This window comes from Vanellus vanellus (assembly GCF_965231255.1).
Source record: "Vanellus vanellus genome assembly, chromosome: 14".
NCBI classification, from domain to species: Eukaryota; Metazoa; Chordata; class Aves; order Charadriiformes; family Charadriidae; genus Vanellus; species Vanellus vanellus.
In genome coordinates this window covers 3,876,975-3,896,533 of record NC_138919.1, presented here as the reverse complement: position 1 = coordinate 3,896,533, position 19,559 = coordinate 3,876,975, and the positions used below count along the sequence as shown (strand labels likewise).

General features: G+C 38.6%; 1 protein-coding gene across 2 annotated transcripts in view; it reads right to left on the bottom strand.

Moving 5' to 3' along the window:
- The window catches only part of RBFOX1 (RNA binding fox-1 homolog 1), a gene marked incomplete at both ends in the record, with an annotated part of 1,320,957 nt that extends 1,303,226 nt beyond the window's left edge, over positions 1–17,731 (bottom strand). For both annotated transcript variants that reach the window (XM_082490611.1, XM_082490609.1), the window contains one exon: positions 17,498–17,731. In XM_082490611.1, coding sequence (XP_082346737.1) covers positions 17,498–17,731 — 234 coding nt within the window. The remainder of the gene's footprint in view (positions 1–17,497) is intronic.
- Positions 17,732–19,559: the final 1,828 nt, after the last annotated feature.

Below are 19,559 nucleotides of genomic sequence, written 5' to 3'. Positions count from 1 at the left end.
CTCAAGGAAAGGACACAGCTTTGCTTTATGTTGGCTGTTTCATCTCCATGAAAATTGTGAAGGGATCCCCCCAACCCTGCTCCCAATCTATAAACCAAAGGAATCCACAGAAAAACCTCATTGGCTTCAAAATGAATTTGAGAATGTGGTGCAACAAAGTTAAACACATACTTTTATCTGAATGTTACATACCCTCTGTAACACTACCTTACACACACACTTAAAATCCTGTGCCTATATTTGGTCCCAAATGTAACATGCAAGACTGCCCCTTGATAACTTTCCCAAAGGCATTCTGTATAACCCAAACATGCCTGAGCTTCTAACAGCTAAGAAGTATGAAAACTAAGCTTGTTATTAAGAAAACTTGTTACGATAAAGGAGGGACACCTTTAGAGTACTGCAAAGGCAGTTTAGCTCTTTCAATCTCAGGAGAGGAATTCAGGTCCACGCTTTATCAGAAGCATCTGCTACACCTTCCAGGCAGGCAGAGCTGGAACCAAGGGGCCAGCTGCCCTCCTTGGCACAGCCACATACATTACAAAACATCGCTTTCCCAGAAGATGCAGTTGCCTCAATTCAGATCTGTTTTGCTTTCTCACCAAAATAGTAGCTTTCTAGGATTTTAAACAATGTTAATGCAGATCTGTGTTGGTCCCTGTTTGAGAGGTGGTTTTAGTGCCTGGCTCAAGCCACTATTGCTATGATGGAACGAACTCCTGATTCATACCTTGCAGTTCTGATTTCCTTCCCCAGACAACAGAAATCCTGCTCCCACCACAGGTACCCTAATCAAATAAAAACGAAAGTCTGAGAACAGATGTTGACATCTCTCTCTACATTCCATTACACTTTGTTCTTGCTCCAGCATGGATACAATTGGTTACTAATTTGACACTGGCTTGAGGAGAGACAGGTCAGGGATGGAAACATTTAAAATAGTGTTTTAAAGAGCATTCCACTCAGTCTGTGTGGCCTCTCAATGTCATCTTTCCTCCGTGTGTGTAATTTTGCAGAGATCTTTCCATAAAACTTGGGTGGTTTTTAAAGTATTCATCAGCTCCTGCCGCTCCCTCTCCACCCAAAAGCATGGTACCAACTCTGACACTGCAATCATTTACATAGTAACTAATTGCAAATCAGACCAAAGATTGTGCCCGAAGGTGAAGAATGCGCAGCAGGAACAGATGAACTCCTCAAGATCCCATTTTCATGCAAATGCCTCATACAATAAGGAACAAAAACACAAGAAAACAAAGATCGCAATTTGTTTAATGAAACGTTTGTGTCAGTTCTGCAGGAGGTATCAAGGCTCTTTTAATACAAGTGCACTTTTACTCCAGTCTTAGAGGGCTTAAATTGTAAGTTTGGAGCACACATAAAAATTAGATCCTTGGTCAGGTCTTGGGAGATTTAGCAGGATCCAAATGACATCTATGGAGTGTTCGCCACCTCCTTCAGTTTAAGTGAAATCAGGATATGTCTAGTAAGTGTTATACAGAAAGCAACCATCTCCCTTAGCTCCAAACTAAAGAAATTAGTTACTGTGTTTGTAAATCAAACTCTGCTACAGTCATATTGAAAAATTAATTTTGAAGGTGAAGGCGTCTGCTTGGCCTTTGGAGGGCTTCCTGGCACTCAATACAGACAAAGATTATATTGAATATGACCCCAAGTCACCTTCAAGCTGTAGCTTAACATACAAGCTGTTCAGAAGAAACCAGGCTTTTATTATCAGAAATAATAAACATACCTCCCAAATTTACGTAAGGCCTTTCATCAGAAAGAAACTCATGATGCTTTTCAAACTTTAATTAAGTTTTAGTTGAACCTAATGGAGCCGTGCGTGTTAAAGTGTTATTGTTGCCATTTATAAAATGCATAATCCTAGAATATGAGGATTTTAAATACTTGCTTTATGTGATACAACTAATTCTTGGTAAATTGTGCTAAGAAAGCCACTTTGGAGTCAAGGGACCCTTGATAGAACTAATATAAGTACAGCTAAAAGCAAGAAAATTTTAACTTCTTTCTAAGTTAAAGATGTAAGAGAAAAATTACTATGCAAAGGGAGAAAACAAAACATTAGTCAGATACATAGCTGCATTCTTTTTCTTGATTTCCTAAGGAAAAATGGATCCTGGGACACTAGACACTAAAGCATTGGCTTCTGCCATCCATCTACAGAACAGCATTCAGTGCTAACATGGTAAAACCACAAAGCTCTAGACATGACAAACATCACAGGTTAAACATTGTGATGAGTACCAAATAATTGAACATTGTCAAAGACAAAGCAAAGCTGTTTAAACAGAACCTGACAGCCAGCTCCAGCAAGACATGGTCTTAACAGGTCTCATCGTCTATTGCTATTACCTTAGTGGCTGATTTCTTTGGTTTTGAAGGGAGCACAAACAGTATGTTTAGATTTTGAGGAAGAAGCATCAAGTACCTTGGGAGCTTCACGACAACTCCTTGCATTAGTTCCCTCTCTTCTTGACAACTTTGAGAAAAGCAGATTGTTTCCACTGTTTATTCTGTTACATTTTATCCATATTCCCCCACCAACCAACTTCATCTCTTCAACTGAGGGTTTACTTCACTAAAATGCAATGTCTTTGCTAGGTGAAAGCAATGAAATTCCATCAATCTGCCTTCAAATCCCATTTAAAGTCTCTGTAAATAAGAAAATGTCTTCATAAGGAAGACAGTTCAGATGATTTTATGTAATTTGTTATTACAGACGAAACTTGTAGTTTTTGACACTTGAAGCTGTTGGACACTTTTTTGACACTTCAAGCACTTCACGCTAGAATCCTGCCTTTGGAATTAATTGGCTAAAAAGTACTATATAGAAAGTGCACTTTTGTGTGATGTTTTGACTGCTTGTTTTTGTACGGAGAATGGTCTAAATACTGACTTCTGACAATGTCAATGTTAAGATAGCTATTACTACCAGACAGCAAACCTCAGTGACTTAAGATTCACAGTAAGGGTTACCCAAATGTCCATTTCTTTGAAAATTTTCTCAATCCTATTGCTGACTAAATGAACACTGTGCTAACAATGCATCCTGAAACGGACTTATGATAAACCATCTCTCTATCATGTGCTAGGAGGAACCATGCTCTACACCCCCAGAAGCGTCCACTCTCCTGATCCCCGTTGAAGAGCCTACGCAATTATTTTCAAAAGTTCAAACTAAAGAGGAGTGAAAAGAAAAGATTAGTGAGTTTTCAAAGTCCTGTAGATAACATGCACTTTCTTTAGATAACAGGAAACAGACCTTACCTCTTGAAAGTCATAATTTTCTTCAGACAATGCCTTAGACCAAGGAGTAGGGTCAGTAATTTAAAAAGCTGAAAGCTTTTGTTTATAGGCCAAACATGCACACTTCATTTCCAGGATTCCTTAAGTCAGCATGCCAAAATGATGCATTAATGAAGTAGGATATTTTGGACTTTGTGCTTAGAAAAAGAAAAATATTCCTGGCACATACAAAAACTGATGCAAGGCTAAAGTAGCAACGAGGATGTAAACACATTTGCACAATCACATAATACATATGCAACTAATTCAGTTCTGTAGCCTCTGTGAATTGGTATAGCGTTCAAATCTCAATACTAATTTAGTAACCTGTAACAGCTACTTCTTTAGAATCTCCAGATGAAGGGCTGAGGATTAGCATGTGAAAAAGCCCCCTTCCTTTAGCAAACAGATTTAAAAGCAACATGTTTAGCAATTATGCAGCTGGTATAAAAAAAAATCTACTTTAGCAATTTAAGTAAATGCTCATTTTATGGAAACAAGCTTTAAGAAAGTGAATAGATAATAGGATGCTATAATTTGCATATGTGGAATTCCAATGAAAAATGCCATATACTGAGAAAACAGAGCAATTGGTATTAAATACCATTAATTACTGTATATGTTTAGTTTTTATTTACTAGGTGGTTTGAGCAAAGATACTGCTTTGTGGGATTATATTTTTTCCCTAGTGACCACACACACACACACACAAAAAAAACAAAACAAAAAAAAACAAAACAAAAAAAAACCCAAAACAAAAAAAAACCCAAACCCCCATGTATCTGTCCTTTCAGTATTACCAGGAATCCCACTTCCCTAACCTTGTGCAATAGCTGTTCCACAAAATGAACTTGCCAGTGAGTGTGAACCTTTAATGTTATATCTGTTTCAGCAAAGGCAATACTGTATGTTGCACAAACACCACTAAGATAACATTACTATGACACAGGAGAAAACTAAGAAGTTGTTAGGACTCGTAGCCAAACTGCTACCACTCTCAAGTAACACTGTACTTCATCCTCTTAAACAGTATCAAGTCAGACTTGTATCTACAGATACCAAGTGAACTCAGCTCTTCTGTTTGCTGACAGTCCCTCACTGCTTTCCCTTTGCCTTGTTCAGAGCATCCAGCGATGATTCCAACCACCTCTGGAGGTGAGATTTCTTTTATCTGGGATTTAGACATCAGTTACATGTCTTCAGTATACGGGTCATTCAGGTTTTTCTATGGAATATATAACAGGCTGATCACCTTCCAGCAGCATCACACAATCCCACTACAGTGACCAAGAACCTGAAGACCACATTGGCCCATAATTTATCTCAGCCACACAGGTGTTTTTTTTTTCTGGTTTTGTTTGGTTTTGTTTTTGTTAAAAGCTTCCCTGCTAAGAACAATCCACACTGTACATATTCCCTAGGGAACAGCTTTAGCAGCTACCTTATATACAGGTTATAGACATTAAATCCCAAGACACCAAAGAGTAGTTCATGTCACAAATATATTTAGCCTTTTGTCCAAACTGACCCATCAGCTAGGAAGATTAAGGATTTGGAAAGTAATCTTTGGGGCAAAATTTATCTGTCAACAGATAACAACAAGATATTAATTCAGTTTAGACTTCTTGGCTCTATAATATAATGAAATAGTTTTTGAAAAAAATCACCATTCAGCATATTGTAAGGATAGGAAATGGCTGCCTAATGTTGCACTGACCTAGGACAGTTAGGGAAATTAGAATACAGCTCAGGACTATGTAACACAATGACTACTCACAATTGATGGTGGGTTATGTAAAAGAAGCATAGTCCAACTTCAAGTGATTTTTGATTGAATTGTTGGAGTTCCACTTATAAAAAATATTTATTTATAATATACATCAACCACTTTGGAGTACTAACATACATATCCAGATTAGTTTAACTGCACAGCTACACAGCACACTTTAAAATGAATTAAAACTGATCACAGAGGAAAAAAAAAAGCAGCAGAGTCATTCCAATTAAGGTGCCTCTACAGCTATGTTCCACAAGAATCTGTTCTGCCATTAATATTATTCAGTGATTTTTTTCAATGAATTGGGGAAAGTGGGTAGGTATAAATCAAGCCACTAGTAATTTTCAGACCACTTAAAATAAACCAAATAGCAGTGATAAACTCTGGGCTTGTCTGATATTAATGCACTTCCATATGGACAAACACAGAATCATTTGTGACAAAAGCAGGACAAGGGTATAGTTCTGCTCAGCATCAATGTACCAACAAGTTCACTTGCAGTTGTTGGTAAATGAACCTGAAATCCAAGGCAGAGTAACATTACCTAAACCATTGAAATATTATCAGGACCTCAGCAGAATCAGCCTTCTTCAAAAATGCTGAACTTGCAAAGAGCCAGAGAGGGTAGAGATTAATTTTTTCAGATGGGGAACACAGACCTTCAAGATGGCAAACAAAGTACATGGATATAGTTACTTAGTATATTCAAGAGAAGGCGATGACTTTATTCCCATCATGGCAGTCAATAAGATTTGGTGCAACAAGTCTATACTGGCTGGGATGTGCAGGTGGGCAAATTCCAACTATAGGGAAGTATATGTATTTTTCTACAGTGAGAGTAATTAGCTACTGCAAGAAATTTACCTGGGGATTTGATGAATTGTCCATGACCTGAAGCCTTTAATCAACAATGGTTGTTGTTTAAAAATGATGTGTTCTAGCTCAAACAGAAATTGTGAAGTTAGTGTTAACTTTTAACAGAAACCAGGGTCTAACAGTTAATTCTAGCCTTGAAGTCTAAAAAGGGTCTAAAAGGGCCAAGAGCATCAAGCCTTTGCATAATGTACTTACATAGAACATTAGAATAAAATATTGTCACAGAACCAAAAACTATTGTGCCTGCAAGATTTGGAAACCAACCTGAAATGAGAGGAAAAAAATTTGTTCTGTTGCTTGTCCAAGAACCAGTCTTTTTTTAAATCTAATTAAACATGTCATTATTTATTTTAAATTAAGTAAAAAGTGATTAATTGCTCAAGCAGCATTCTTTTATATAGACTCTTTTAATTTACAGGTTCTAAACATAACAGTCAATGATTTTGCCCTCTGGAGACAGTGAAAAGATTAGGGTTTTTTAGTTGAAATATGTATTTTAGTTAAAGAAAAAAGAACCTCTCAGCATCTCAGAATAGAGGTTACTTCACCAGTATATTATTGATCAGAATGATTACTTTCCATCTAGTTATGGCCCAACTTAAGGAACTAACATCATCTCAGTGTGGTGACAGTTTGGAATTTTACATACTAAACCCATTTATATTTTTTGTGATTAGCTTTCAGTTTTTGGAAAATAACATTCACAAAAAATATTATGTGTTGAATACACAGTACATCTCAACTAGTAAAACAAACATTCATACAATGACAGAAATTTATATACATTGTATCAATACAATTAAAAAACCCATAACCTTTGTAAAGCACATGTGTAATTAAATAAAAAGGTTGCCAAAGCCTGCATAGTGCAAGTGGAACTGGGATGTACACTTAAGTGAGACTGAGAGATTTAAATGCATGATAAGGCTATGCAGCCTGTCTCACTGTCTCTCTTTCTTCTACCCTTCCTCCAGCGTACCTCACTAAGGACCAGTTTCTCCCACATCGTTCTAATTAGGCTAGCAAAAAGACAGGCTAGCAAAAAGCCTGTCTGTGTACAGGAGCAGGTCTTGTTCCTACAAGAATATTCTTTAATTAGCTCCAGCACAATTTTGTGTCCTGATCAACCACAAAAACACAGTTATCGTACCTTACCAGAAACTGCCAAACACCTCTTGTTCTTGCTGGGACTCTAAACAGAGCTGGCCCATCATACCCAGTCACAGAGTAGTGACTTTGTATATTGAAACAGGGGGACTAGCATCATGAATATAAAATAATTTGATTTTTTTGACCGATACAAAGCATGTAATTAGTGCTCACTAAATAGGATGGCAGAAGAAAGTAACTCTGATCCACTATGCTATAGATTAGTACAAATTTACTGGATTAAATTCAATCCTTGATGTTTGTGCAAGTTTTGTGCCACGAGTTCACTTAAGGCTATGCATATTTATTTGGCGTTTGCACTAGTAAGGCTAAGCCCCAGTTAAAAGAAACAAACGTTCAATAGAAAGCACTAAATCAGATTCAGGTATCAACAAGAATATCAATAGGAAAGATGCAACCAGCATTTAAAGAACAGAGATCATTACCAGGGTAGTATTTGACAATACATCACATTTTTGACCTTCAGATCTTGCAGAAATGGCCCATGCTATGCAGCCTTCCAACATCTGCAGTCATTCTGACTTACAGCAAATGCAGAAATAAGGATTTTAAACGAGCCATGTTATTTAAAATTCTCATCTTAAAGAAACCTTGCAAATACTATCTTACTAAAATCTCTAATCATTACGTTCAGAACAAGGAGACTGCTTCTCTAAAACAGGAATTTACCACACTGTCCATGAACATTAACAATAATAGAAACTTTGTGAAAACTTCAAAATTTTTCATTGTCTCCTTACTATCAAAGGTAACCAATACCATCAAATTACAGGAGCTGCAGAAATATAGAACCGTTTAAGTATATGGCATTAATGACTGATGTTATGCTGTCTTTGTTCAACTATTCAAGGTCATTATGAACTTGGGAAAACATAGAGCCCTTTAAGTTTACGCCAGTGACAGCTGATTCTATGGTGTCCCTCCTCAATTATTAAAGGCCATTAGCACAATTCTTGCTAGCCTTTAGGCAACAACACTGAGCAACTAATACACTACAGATACTCAACTTCGTTCTCTTTTAGCAGCTTTTACTATCTTATAGTGACAAAGTATAACTAAAGGTTTCAGATGTTACCTCCAAGTCACAGGTTGGGGATCATTGGTCTTAACAGCTTAGGCCTGGAACCTGAGCAGTGAGAGCACTTCAGTTAATGACTTGCTATACAGCATTGGGACAAGTATGTGCTTCTCTTTCCCTTCACCTTTTGACGTGTCTGTCTAGTTACCAACTAGTTAAAGAATAAAATTTTTTTATGAAATGAAGGACCAGAGCTGTGTTATTTCCTAGGAATCCTAAACAATCTGTAATACACAGTAACATTTGAAACACTATGATCCACAACAGTCAACATTTCCTTGCAAGTACCTGAGACAGCAGAACAGAAACATCAGCATTCTGTAGCACTCTCATCAGACATACCACTGCGTAATGGCTACTGTAATATGGCTGAAATGCATTGTATTGTAAGCATGCAGAAAGGAAATAGCAGGAAAAAGAAAGATAGATTTATAAGAATTATTGTGCTTAGGAAATCTTCACTTTAAATACGTTTTGCTTTTATGACTAGAATGAAAGTATCCTTTCCAAGGACTGCTGCTACCAACATGTCCTCTCCTGCCACTTCTCACTGACTGGTGAATCTTAGATGGACCTTTATTAATTAAGTCCCAGTACAACTAACTGAGAATTACTTCATTATCTACCACTTACAGTCAATGACACTAGGTTAAGTTACTCAACTGTTGTATTTTCCTACATCAAACTATTAAGATTCCTGTTAGCTTGCTTCACAGCTGCTGAAAAAGTCCATTTTAATAACAGCTTAAGACATCAGAAGGAAAGAGTTCAAGACACAAAGCAACTATCAAAAGTAAATGTTCTGTATTCTTAATTTAAAGGATAAGTTCCTTTCTAGTGTAGACAAGACTATGTATAACTTCTTGGGCTGTTTAAGAACTGCACAGTGGAAAGAGCATTAGAACACATTAAGTGCATTCTCTACGAAGAAATTATATGTGTGGCAGTGCATCAGACACTACAGTCTAATATTAAATTGTTGGGACAAAACAGGCAGCTCTTGAGTAATAATGCACCCACAAATGAGTCTGAACATTGAGTACTCCACAAGAAAGGGAAAGCTGGTGAAACACCAGCCTGCTTCCTTTTTCAATTTTTGCATAGCTTCTATGGTGTATTCCCCATTGTTTCAATCCAGGCTCATGACTAAGACTGCAAACATTAAAAAAAAACCAAAACCACCCAGAAAGTAAATAATTTTATTAATTTCTAAGTCATAAAGATTTGAAATAAAAATATTTTTCATAATGACTCATGGATTATTCAATGCACACTGACCTATATTGGGTTACAGAAAGAGAAAGACAGTAGCAAATAAGAGCAATGCATAAATATCCGAATTTCATATCTCCACTAATTCAACTCTGTAGGCCAGAAATGTCTTCTCTTTCACTTCAGAAGATTTTAATGCATTTTGGTTGTAATTTCAATCAAAAGTAATATTCTAGGTACTCTAAAAAAATTACATTATTAGGTAATTGATTATTCAAATTGAGACAGAAATGCTCCATGGATGTTCCTTGTCAGTGAAATTAAACTTATAATGGGTAAATACAAAGAGCTTATGCTACTCTTGGTTGCAACAGCGTGTTAAACACAGGCAGTCATTCACTGAATAAAATTAAATTTCCCCCATGTCAAAGCAATCAGGCAGTCCATACGAAGTCTTAAGTTTTGTACACTTACCCCCTGCCATCTAGTGATCTGTCCTAATAACTACAGTAAAAATGTTAAAATGAGGTCATCCATAAGGGTCTATTTTTGCTGCCTTTAGTTGTCTTAGTCAATTGCTTACTGCAGTTATTCCTGCTCAAGTCACAGTGACACTATACAAAATGTTTCAAATCTATGGTGTCCACCTAGAGAAGGTCCATTCCATTCCATAACTTCTGAGGACAAATGGATCTCAATAGATTTAAACAGTATTATAAAGAGGAGGAAAAAACCTAAACTGCAGCCTTGACAGTAGAGTGCTTCAATCTACTTAGGATCATGGAAGAGATCATCCTCAGTGCCATTACATGGCACATGCAGGAGAATAGGGTGATCAGGCCCAGTCAGCATGGGTTTGTGAAAGGCAGGTCATGCCTGACAAACCTGATCTCCTTCTATGGTAAGGTGACCCACTTAGTGCATGAGGGAAAAGCTGTGGATGTTATCCACCTGGATTTTTGCAAAGCTTTTGACACCATTTCCCGCAGCATTCTCCTGGAGAAACCAGCTGCTCATGGCCTGGACAGGTGTACTCTTCGCTAGGTAAAAAACTGGCTGGATGGCCATGCCCAGAGAGTGGTGGTGAGTGGAGTTAAATCCAGTTGGTGTCCAGTCACAAGGGGTGTCCCCCAGGTCTCAGTGCTGGGGCCGGTTCTCTTTAATATCTTTATCAATGACCTGGATGAAGGGATCGAATGCATCCTCAGTAAGTTCGCAGATGACACTAAACTAGGTGGGTGTGTTGATCTGCTTGAGGGTAGGTTGGCTCTGCAGAGGGATCTGGACAGACTGGACTGATGGACCGAGGCCAATGGTATGAGGTTCAACAAGGCCAAGTGCTGGGTTCTGCACTTGGGTCACAACAACCCCATGCAGCACTACAGGCTTGGGGCGGAGTGGCTCGAAAGCTGCCCAGCGGAAAAGGATGGTTGGTGGACAGCCGGCTGAATATGAGCCAGCAGTGTGCCCAGGTGCCCAAGAAGGCCAACACCATCCTGGCCTGCATCAGGAATAGTGTGGTGAGCCGGACTAGGGAAGTAATCATCCCCCTGTACTCGGCACTGGTAAGGCCCCACCTCAAATACTGTGTTCAGTTTTGGGCCCCTCACTACAAGAAGGACATTGAGGTGTTGGAATGTGTCCAGAGAAGGGCTACAAAGCTGGTGAGGGGTCTGGAGGACAAGTCTTATGAGGAACGACTGAGGGAACTGGGGTTGTTTAGCCTGGAGAAGAGGAGGCTGAGGGGAGACCTTATCACCCTCTACAACTACCTGAAAGGAGGTTGTAGAGAGGTGGGGGCTGACCTCTTCTCCCTGGTGACAAGTGATAGGACGAGAAGAAATGGGTTTAAGTTATGTCAGGGGAGGTTTAGATTGAATGTTAGGAAACACTTTTCCACTGAAAGGGTTATTAAACATTGGAACAGGCTGCCCAGGGAGGGGGTGGATTCACCATCCCTGGAGGTGTTTAAAAAAAGGGTAGATGTGGTACTTAGGGACATGGTTTAGAAGTGGTTTTTGTCAGGGTAGGTTAATGGTTGGACTTGATAATCTTAAAGGTCCCTTCCAACCTCAGCAATTCTATGATTCTATTCTATGAAAGTCAAAAATCAGCATCTTAAATTGGACTCTCAATACAGTATCAATTCACCATTCCAGGTTCTCCCTCTATGAACATGATTCCCCTTCCAAGTAATATTCATAAATATGATCAAGAGCACAAAGCCATGTACACACAAGCAAGTTTTCTTAATAAACCAACTCTAAGGAGCAAATAAATTTTCTAAAGCAAAAAATCTGTATGAGAAACTGCATTAACACAGTGTAAAGTTGTGTAGCAATGCACAGTAAGGTCAAGCTGTCAGACATCAGATCCACTCCTTAGACTTCACTCTACACTGATGCATATATTTCATGAAAAAGACTTGAGTTATTGAGCCAAAAACTACTTTTCATGTAACCTGAGCTAAACATAAAAGATAATAAATGTGCATTTCATTTCTCCAGATTAACATCATTCTTATATTCAGTGCAGGCTGAATGCAAGCTGCTTATACCTTTGCTATTTACCTCAAGTACTTGGATGACAGCAGCTCACGCAGCTAAAGGCACATACTAAAGTTTCTGCAGTGAATCCAGATGCAGGGTTCAGTTCCTCTATCCTCACCTGGTCTTTATAGAGCTTTTAATTTGATACCATGAACCCAGGCCTGTCCCTCACATGAGGGAATTTTATCTTGAACTGAACATTAGGTCTTTTAAGTTCCAAGCTCGTACTTTAATTCCTGGAAAATCCTTCCTCTCCTCCTGAGAAATAACCCTTTAAATGATCAGCTTTCCAAGGTGTGTTCTACAGTTTGGGAATACTGTTACACCAGAAAAGAGACCAAGTGAAGTGCTTCTATCAAATGGGCCCAGTACAAGTTTAACATGAAGCAGCAGACAGATGTTAGGGAATGAGGAAAGAGGGAAGGCTTCTCTTATCCTTTACCATAGCCTAGCCAGACCAGGCATCCAGGATCTAGGTACCACGTGATAGTGCCACTGTGGAGAACAGATGGAAAGGCCACCGGAACTGGAGTGAATCTCGATTCCAAAAGTCTCATGCAGGCAGTGATGAATGTGGGAAAATCATGGTAAAAATTTAATCTGACATGAAAGGTAGTTTCCCCATATTTCAACTGACCCAGAATTCCCAACAAATTACTACCTGCTTTTAAAGCTTTTAAAGATTAAGTATTTTTAAGGAGTGGATCTCCCAGCACTTTTCAAAAAAGGTAATGAAAAGGTTCAATTTGTTCTATATGCAAAGACAAGGACACCACATCTTCCCATCTAAACTGTATTTAAATTATTTATTAACATCTGAGATTCAGAAGCCTGGATTTATCATATGCTACAAGTTTAGTGTAGTCAATTCTTCAGAGCTGATCAGCAAAAGCAGTTTTCTGCTCCTACAAAAGTGTTAAAGAAAAAGTTTTCATATACTTTTCTCAGATTTTCTTTTACAACATGACAGTCCCAAAACTGCAATAAAGACATTACTTTTGACGTTAACAACGAAAAGTTGCAATTTTTATTCACTGCAATTCTGCACTTGGAAATTCTGTACTTTTCCAAGTGCAGAAGTACTTCATTTTTCCATTACTTCTGTCTTTTCCAAGTCTTCACAAAGGGAAAGGCAATTTTTGTAAGAATGTGAAACAGTGTTTTAATTCCCAAATGCATTAAGTCTTTCTGCAAGTTAAAAGTTCGAGCTCTCTCCTACACATTCCTGCACAGGTGACATGACAGATGAAAACACAGTTATGACTGCTGAATGCTATATGAACACTAGAGAAGTCAAAACAAACCCAGGAATTTGGTCTTGTTCTGTAAATTTTGCACAAATGTTTAAGGGAACAAAAAAAATTGGTTTGTAACACAGCAGACATTATGAATATAGAAATATCTTTGCACCAAAATCCAAACAACCTTCACCAGGCCATATGGACTAACAGTTGGTTAAAGAGAGACCAAACAAGACCGTATCCTTTACATACAAGGATACATGGATTACAAGGATACACATTCTTAATGATCCTAACTCATGGATAACTCATAACTTGTATAAGCTCATCAGGGGAAGAACATGTCTATCAGCCTAAAAAAAAAGCCCAACATTACTTGCATGCTTACTTCTTCACATGCTTTCACAGTAAGTACTATTTTACACTAAATTAATAATTTCCAGTATGTGCTGGAGTATGGGTAGGGTGACAATCAACCAAAGAACATCATGTAGCTGACAGTTACGGTCATCCTCTAGGCATACAAGATGTAGAGTGAATTCTACAGAGACCCTAGTTAAATACTTTTACCCAAACCTTTGATGAAAAGGGGTGACTCATCAGCTCTTCCAAATGCTAATTCTGCATCATCTGTACCAAATGTGAAATTTTTAAGTTGAACCTTACTACAAAGATTGCATTCCATATCGTTTGAACCAAATACTTCATTCTGATGTTATGCCAAAAAGAAACATTACAGAGGAAAAAATTACATGGCCTTAGACTATGTGATTCACACCTGCTGTGAACAGTTTTCTCACTATAAATTAAAGTAATAAAAAGAGAAGGCAAGAAGGGAATTATTTTAATAGATGTCTAAATGAACAATTACAGTTTTACCCCAGGTTACTACATTAACTAGCTACTAGTACTAAGTGAAGGAATCATTCCAGGTACCACTGCAAACTAGTTGTTGGCAAATGCAGCCCTTCATTCCCATGGCAAACAAAACAGCTCTGTCCAGTGAAACTAGTGGCAGAAATGTCCTTCTGCAATCAACTTCTGCACAGCAGCAGCTACTGTTATAAATACACAATGCCAAGTAAATGCCCAGAAGTATTATATATCATTTCACATAAACTATAGATGGTGTTTGCATTCTGTCATAATACCAGATTTCATAATAAGTGGAGTAATGAGTTAGAGCAGATGACCTAGGTAGATTTCTTCCTTCTAAACCTAAGAATGGATGTCGAACCAGGCAAACAGCAGTGGAATAAATAAAGAAATAGCACACTTAGTGTGCTGATTTTTTTATTACTAGTCCAAAAATGAGTTAAAGCCTACATTTTTTTTTTAATGTCCATCTTTAAAATAGAAGACATAATGGACTATTAGGAAATGTTCTTCCAATGCAGGCATTGATTACCCATACCACTATGCCCATTAAAACAAAGATCCTTCTAAGCACAGATATGAAGTCATTCTAGTGTTTCCTAAGGGCACACAGTTCATCTTTTCCAGTAGCTTGTTCTCTACAAGGTGACAGACACAGTGATTGTTGAACAAGTTTTTATTGTTTTTAGAAAGAGTTTTATGTTAACAGAATTTAAAATGTCACACCATTTATTTCTAATAACCCCTCCAATTCAGACTCACTGCTTTAAATGGGAAGGGGAGAAAAAAGTACTGGAACTTTATACAAAATGTAGCGCAACATCCCAATCAAGAGTCACGGAATCACGGAATCACGGAATTTTCAGAGTTGGAAGGGACCTCTAGAGATCATCTAATCCAACTCCCCTGCCAAAGCAGGATTGCCTAGAGCACATTACTCAGGACTGCATCCAGGCGGGTCTTGAAAATCTCCAGAGAAGGGGACTCCACAACCTCCCTGGGCAGCCTGTTCCAGTGCTCTGTCACCCTCACCGTAAAGAAGTGTTTCCGTGTATTTGAACGGAACTTCCTATGTTCTAACTTGTGCCCATTACCCCTCGTCCTGTCACTGGGAACCATTGAAAAGAGCCTGGCTCCATCCTCCTTCAACACACCCTTTAGATACTTGTATGCCATGATAAGGTCTCCCCTCAGCCTTCTCTTCTCCAGGCTAAAGAGTCCCAGCTCTCTCAGCCTTTCCTCATAAGATGCTCCAAGCCCTTAATCATCTTAGTTGCCCTTCGCTGGACTCGCTCCAGCAGTTCCCTGTCCCTCTTGAACTGGGGAGCCCAAAACTGGACACAGTATTCCAGTTGTGGCCTCACCAGGGCAGAGTAGAGGGGGAGAATGACCTCCCTTGACCTACTGGCCACACTCTTCTTTATGCAGCCCAGGATTCCATTGGCCTTTTTGGTGACAAGGGCACATTGCTGGGCCATGGATAATTTACTGTCTACCATGACCCCCAGATCCTTCTCCTCAGAGCTACTTCCCAGCAGGTCCGCCCCTAACCTATACTGGTACTTTACGTTTTTCCTCCCCAGGTGCAGGAGGAGTCCATTGAAGTGAGTTGAAAGAATACCTTAATTGAGCTTTGATTAATTTTGAATCAAGCTCAGTTGAATTTAAGAATTATTCTAAGAAATTGCTCATTATCGCATTTGATTTGTTAATATTTTGAGCAACCCCTTGATGAAAAGTCAGAATATAGTGTCTGAGCAGCTATAGGCAGGTCCTTGAAATGACAAAAAACAAGGATAGGTATCAGAACTTTCCTGTAGCGGTAGAACATTAATAAGGGAGTAAACCAAGCCTCACAAATGGGGCAGAGCCAAGTGATTTAGGTATGCACATTCCAGTATATTCTACATTCTAAAATTGATCCCTCAAAAGACAAAGTAAACTTATTCAATTAAGGCTTCTTTTTCAATAACTTCCTAATTAAATATTACAGTAAGATGTACTATCAAAAAGACTTTTACCCCAACCATAGTGGTATTCAGTTATGGATATTTATCATCTAGAGGAACGGATTAAAAACCTTTACTTTCAGGAAAAAAAAAAAAAAAACAGACAAAAACAAGAGTTATGATTTGACCAATTAACTTGCTTGTACATTGTGTATCTTTGGAAAAATAACCACCAAAATGTCTACCAGAACTGGTATCAGAACATGAGTGCTACTTTGATATCTGAGCATTAATAAGAGCATGCCTTCATAAGCATTGGAAACCCAAAACATAGACTTATACCAAAGTGCAACTATATGCTGTTACATGGACTGACAAAATAGACTTTTGCTTGTATAAGCTGACACTCTAGACACATTTTAAATAATTTTGAGGGTCATGAAAACTGTTGCATTTAGAGATTACGTTCTGCCAGAATGAACTGAGTAAACTACCTTTCAAATTATTTAAAAATGTAAATCCTACCAAAATATGGAGCATCTGCTTGACTCCTCATTTGAAGAGGAATACCTTAATTCAGGAAATCAATCCCAGGAGAGAAAAAACACATTTCAGAAAAGAAGCTATACTCTCAATGTATGATGACTTAAAAAGGAAACATCTACACCCAAGACATTGTTCTCACCCCCCCTTCACTTATGATTGAGAGAAGAAGCCAGTATGTGTCCAGGAAAAGTACCTGGCCCAAATTGCACCATGAGAGGAAAAGCTTCAGCTGACTTGGAATCCATATGTTCGCCCCCTCTTCCCCTCAGCTTTCTGCTATGCCTCAGAAACCAGCTGACAGGCAGAGCAGCTGAGCTAAATAACCAGTCAGAAAACACTGACAAAGTTAACCTCTTATAAAGATGTGGTAACAGTGATCTTTATATAGACAACTGTTCAGCAGATCCTTTTTTCAAAATCTCAACAGATGACATTTGCTCTCTCACCAGATGAGATCTCTAACCACCAACTGTCCTCCTCCCCTGGAGGCTCTGCCCTCACCCACAGCTGTAAAATAGTGTTCCACAATATAAATGTGGTTGAAAGTCTGGATGAATGGACTGTACCAACTGCTACCCAATTTCTAAATAGATACAGGGAGCAGAAAAACAAGCCTTAGCAGTTAATATTCCTTCCCCCCTCAACCTCCCCAAAAATCACTTCTCTGACATACACATTTTGCAAGCAGCTAGCAGCGAGAGTCAGATTAAAATACACACTCCTGCACTAAAAAGCAGGTAGCCAAGATAAGAAGCTAAAGAGTAACATTCTTATAATCTCAGTGAGGCGGGACACTTGATCACATTCGTCCTACACTACTTGATGCCCAATTACCAACTTCAGGATGACAAATAATTTCAAAGGTAACCTCACAGCCCTTCCCCAGCTCAGAGCCACTAAAGATCCTCACTTACACTTTTGCCTTCACCACCTCCTTCGGGCATAGGCTCTTCTCTGCCTAAACAAGGCATTATTTCTTCTGCTGCTGCTGCTGCTGCTCTTCTGTCCTTCCCAATGTTTCCTCCTTCATTCCCCAGCTTCAACCTCTTCCCCTCAGGTTGAGAATCATCCACGTCCTCCCTTCTCATCTTGCCATCTCTGCCTCTCTGCTTCACAACGTCTTCTGGGCTGCCACAGGAATTTGACATTTTGTAAGTGTTATGGACTTTCTTTAAAGACTGATGAAGCTGCCTTTTGGAAGGGGATTTGGCTTCTGAGAGCTCCGATGTGCTCTCGCTCCTCTTAAAAATTTAAGTGGTGTTTCGAAGCCTTTGCAGGAATTGCACATAGCACTTCTGTTTCTCTGCCGCCCTCTCCTGCTCACTGGGTAGCACTGTGCCGAGGACAGCTTCCAGTGCGTGCTACTCACAAGCTTCTTTCTATATTCCACCCCCTGCATCTAATAAGGAGTAATAACCTTTCCTATATTGATTGTATGCACAATTCTGCTGCTTACGTTGCCAAAATCCTGGTACTTCTGTTCTACCTGATCCAGAGTAATTGCCTTTCCTTAAAGTACAAAATATTTGCTACACCTTCTTCAAATCCAAATATACCTCTTTCCTTCAGGGTTGCAGTGTTTTTTGGTTATAGACTGTTACTGATGCCAAGAATGATTCCTCATTAAAAGGTAAAGATTGCTTTAATTCCAAACAGCTTCTTTCAAATATTTCATTATAGCTTTTTTTTTTTTTTTTAAAGGGTGTCCTTATTTTGTAAATTACTTTTGGATCTTCTAAATACATATTCCACAGTCGTATCAATTTACACAATGTCTTCTGGTCCTGCTGCTCTGGGAATGAGATTTAAATGAGATTAGGATGACCAAACATGACAGTTTTGAGATCCTTTTTGATCTCTCAGCCAGTTTATGAAAAACACCAACACATATAATCAAAGGATTGGTTATATCTAGATTTTTTAATATCTGGATTTTTTAAAAATAAAAAAAAGTAACAGTAACCTAGTGTTTTCACATATAGACTACAATATGCTGCTTCACCTTATTCTTCCAATACAGAAGGCAATATGAAGTAGAGTTTTTTTTTAAAAAAAGGTAATCTGAGTTCTGTTTTGTCCTGCTTAAGTGCTTGTAGATTTAAGTAAGTTTCCTTATATCTTGCAGAGTGAAGTAAATCCTTAACAAACCCTCTGCAAATATCTAGATATGTTCCAGTCAGGGGCTTAGGGACTAAGCTTCAGAACCGGTGACCAAACAGTCAGTTGTGGATGAATGCATCTAATCAAACTGTCCAGCATTTCCAGTGTTCAACAAGGTATGTCTTCCAAGAATTTGACAGAGTTAGAGGAAGTTAATCTGTGTCCCAACACTGATTTCACTGAGATTATGGAGCAGGCTTTAGTTTGAGCAAGTAACGTTCAGCTAATTACTCAAGAATGAACACAGAAGGAAGGAATCTTAACAGAGATCAGTCTTTCCAGACACCCCAAACAGACCTGCAGAAGCGTAAGGAAACAGTTCTGATAGTTAGACCCAAGATGCGTAAGTCTGCACACCCAGAAATAGAGACATTAAATATCTAACAATAAAACTCCTTGTCATAAAAGTGTGGTCATTTGCCTCAGTCTAACTTGCAGCTGTACATACTTTCAGGGCTGGATGAACACAAGCCAATTGGGCTCAGCAGAGGAAAAAATAAAACTGCTAGGCTTTTTAAATGGTGCTAAACACATGCCTTGTAATCTGCAGTGGTCTATTTCCACAGCTTGGCCTTGTCTTTTCAATCAAGTCCACTTGTGGTTAACCATCTACAAAGTAACCTGCTTGGCTGATAATTTTGATCCTCTTCAATAAACAAGAAATTGTCAGCAAGTGCATAGCCAGGCAGCTACTGCAGGTAGTTTCGCTCTAGATGAGCACAGGAGCACAGATTAATACGGCTCATGCCCCACTTCTCAGATCCATGAGTTCCTACTCACATACTGCTCAGGAGAAAAGGAAAGCTTTAGAACACT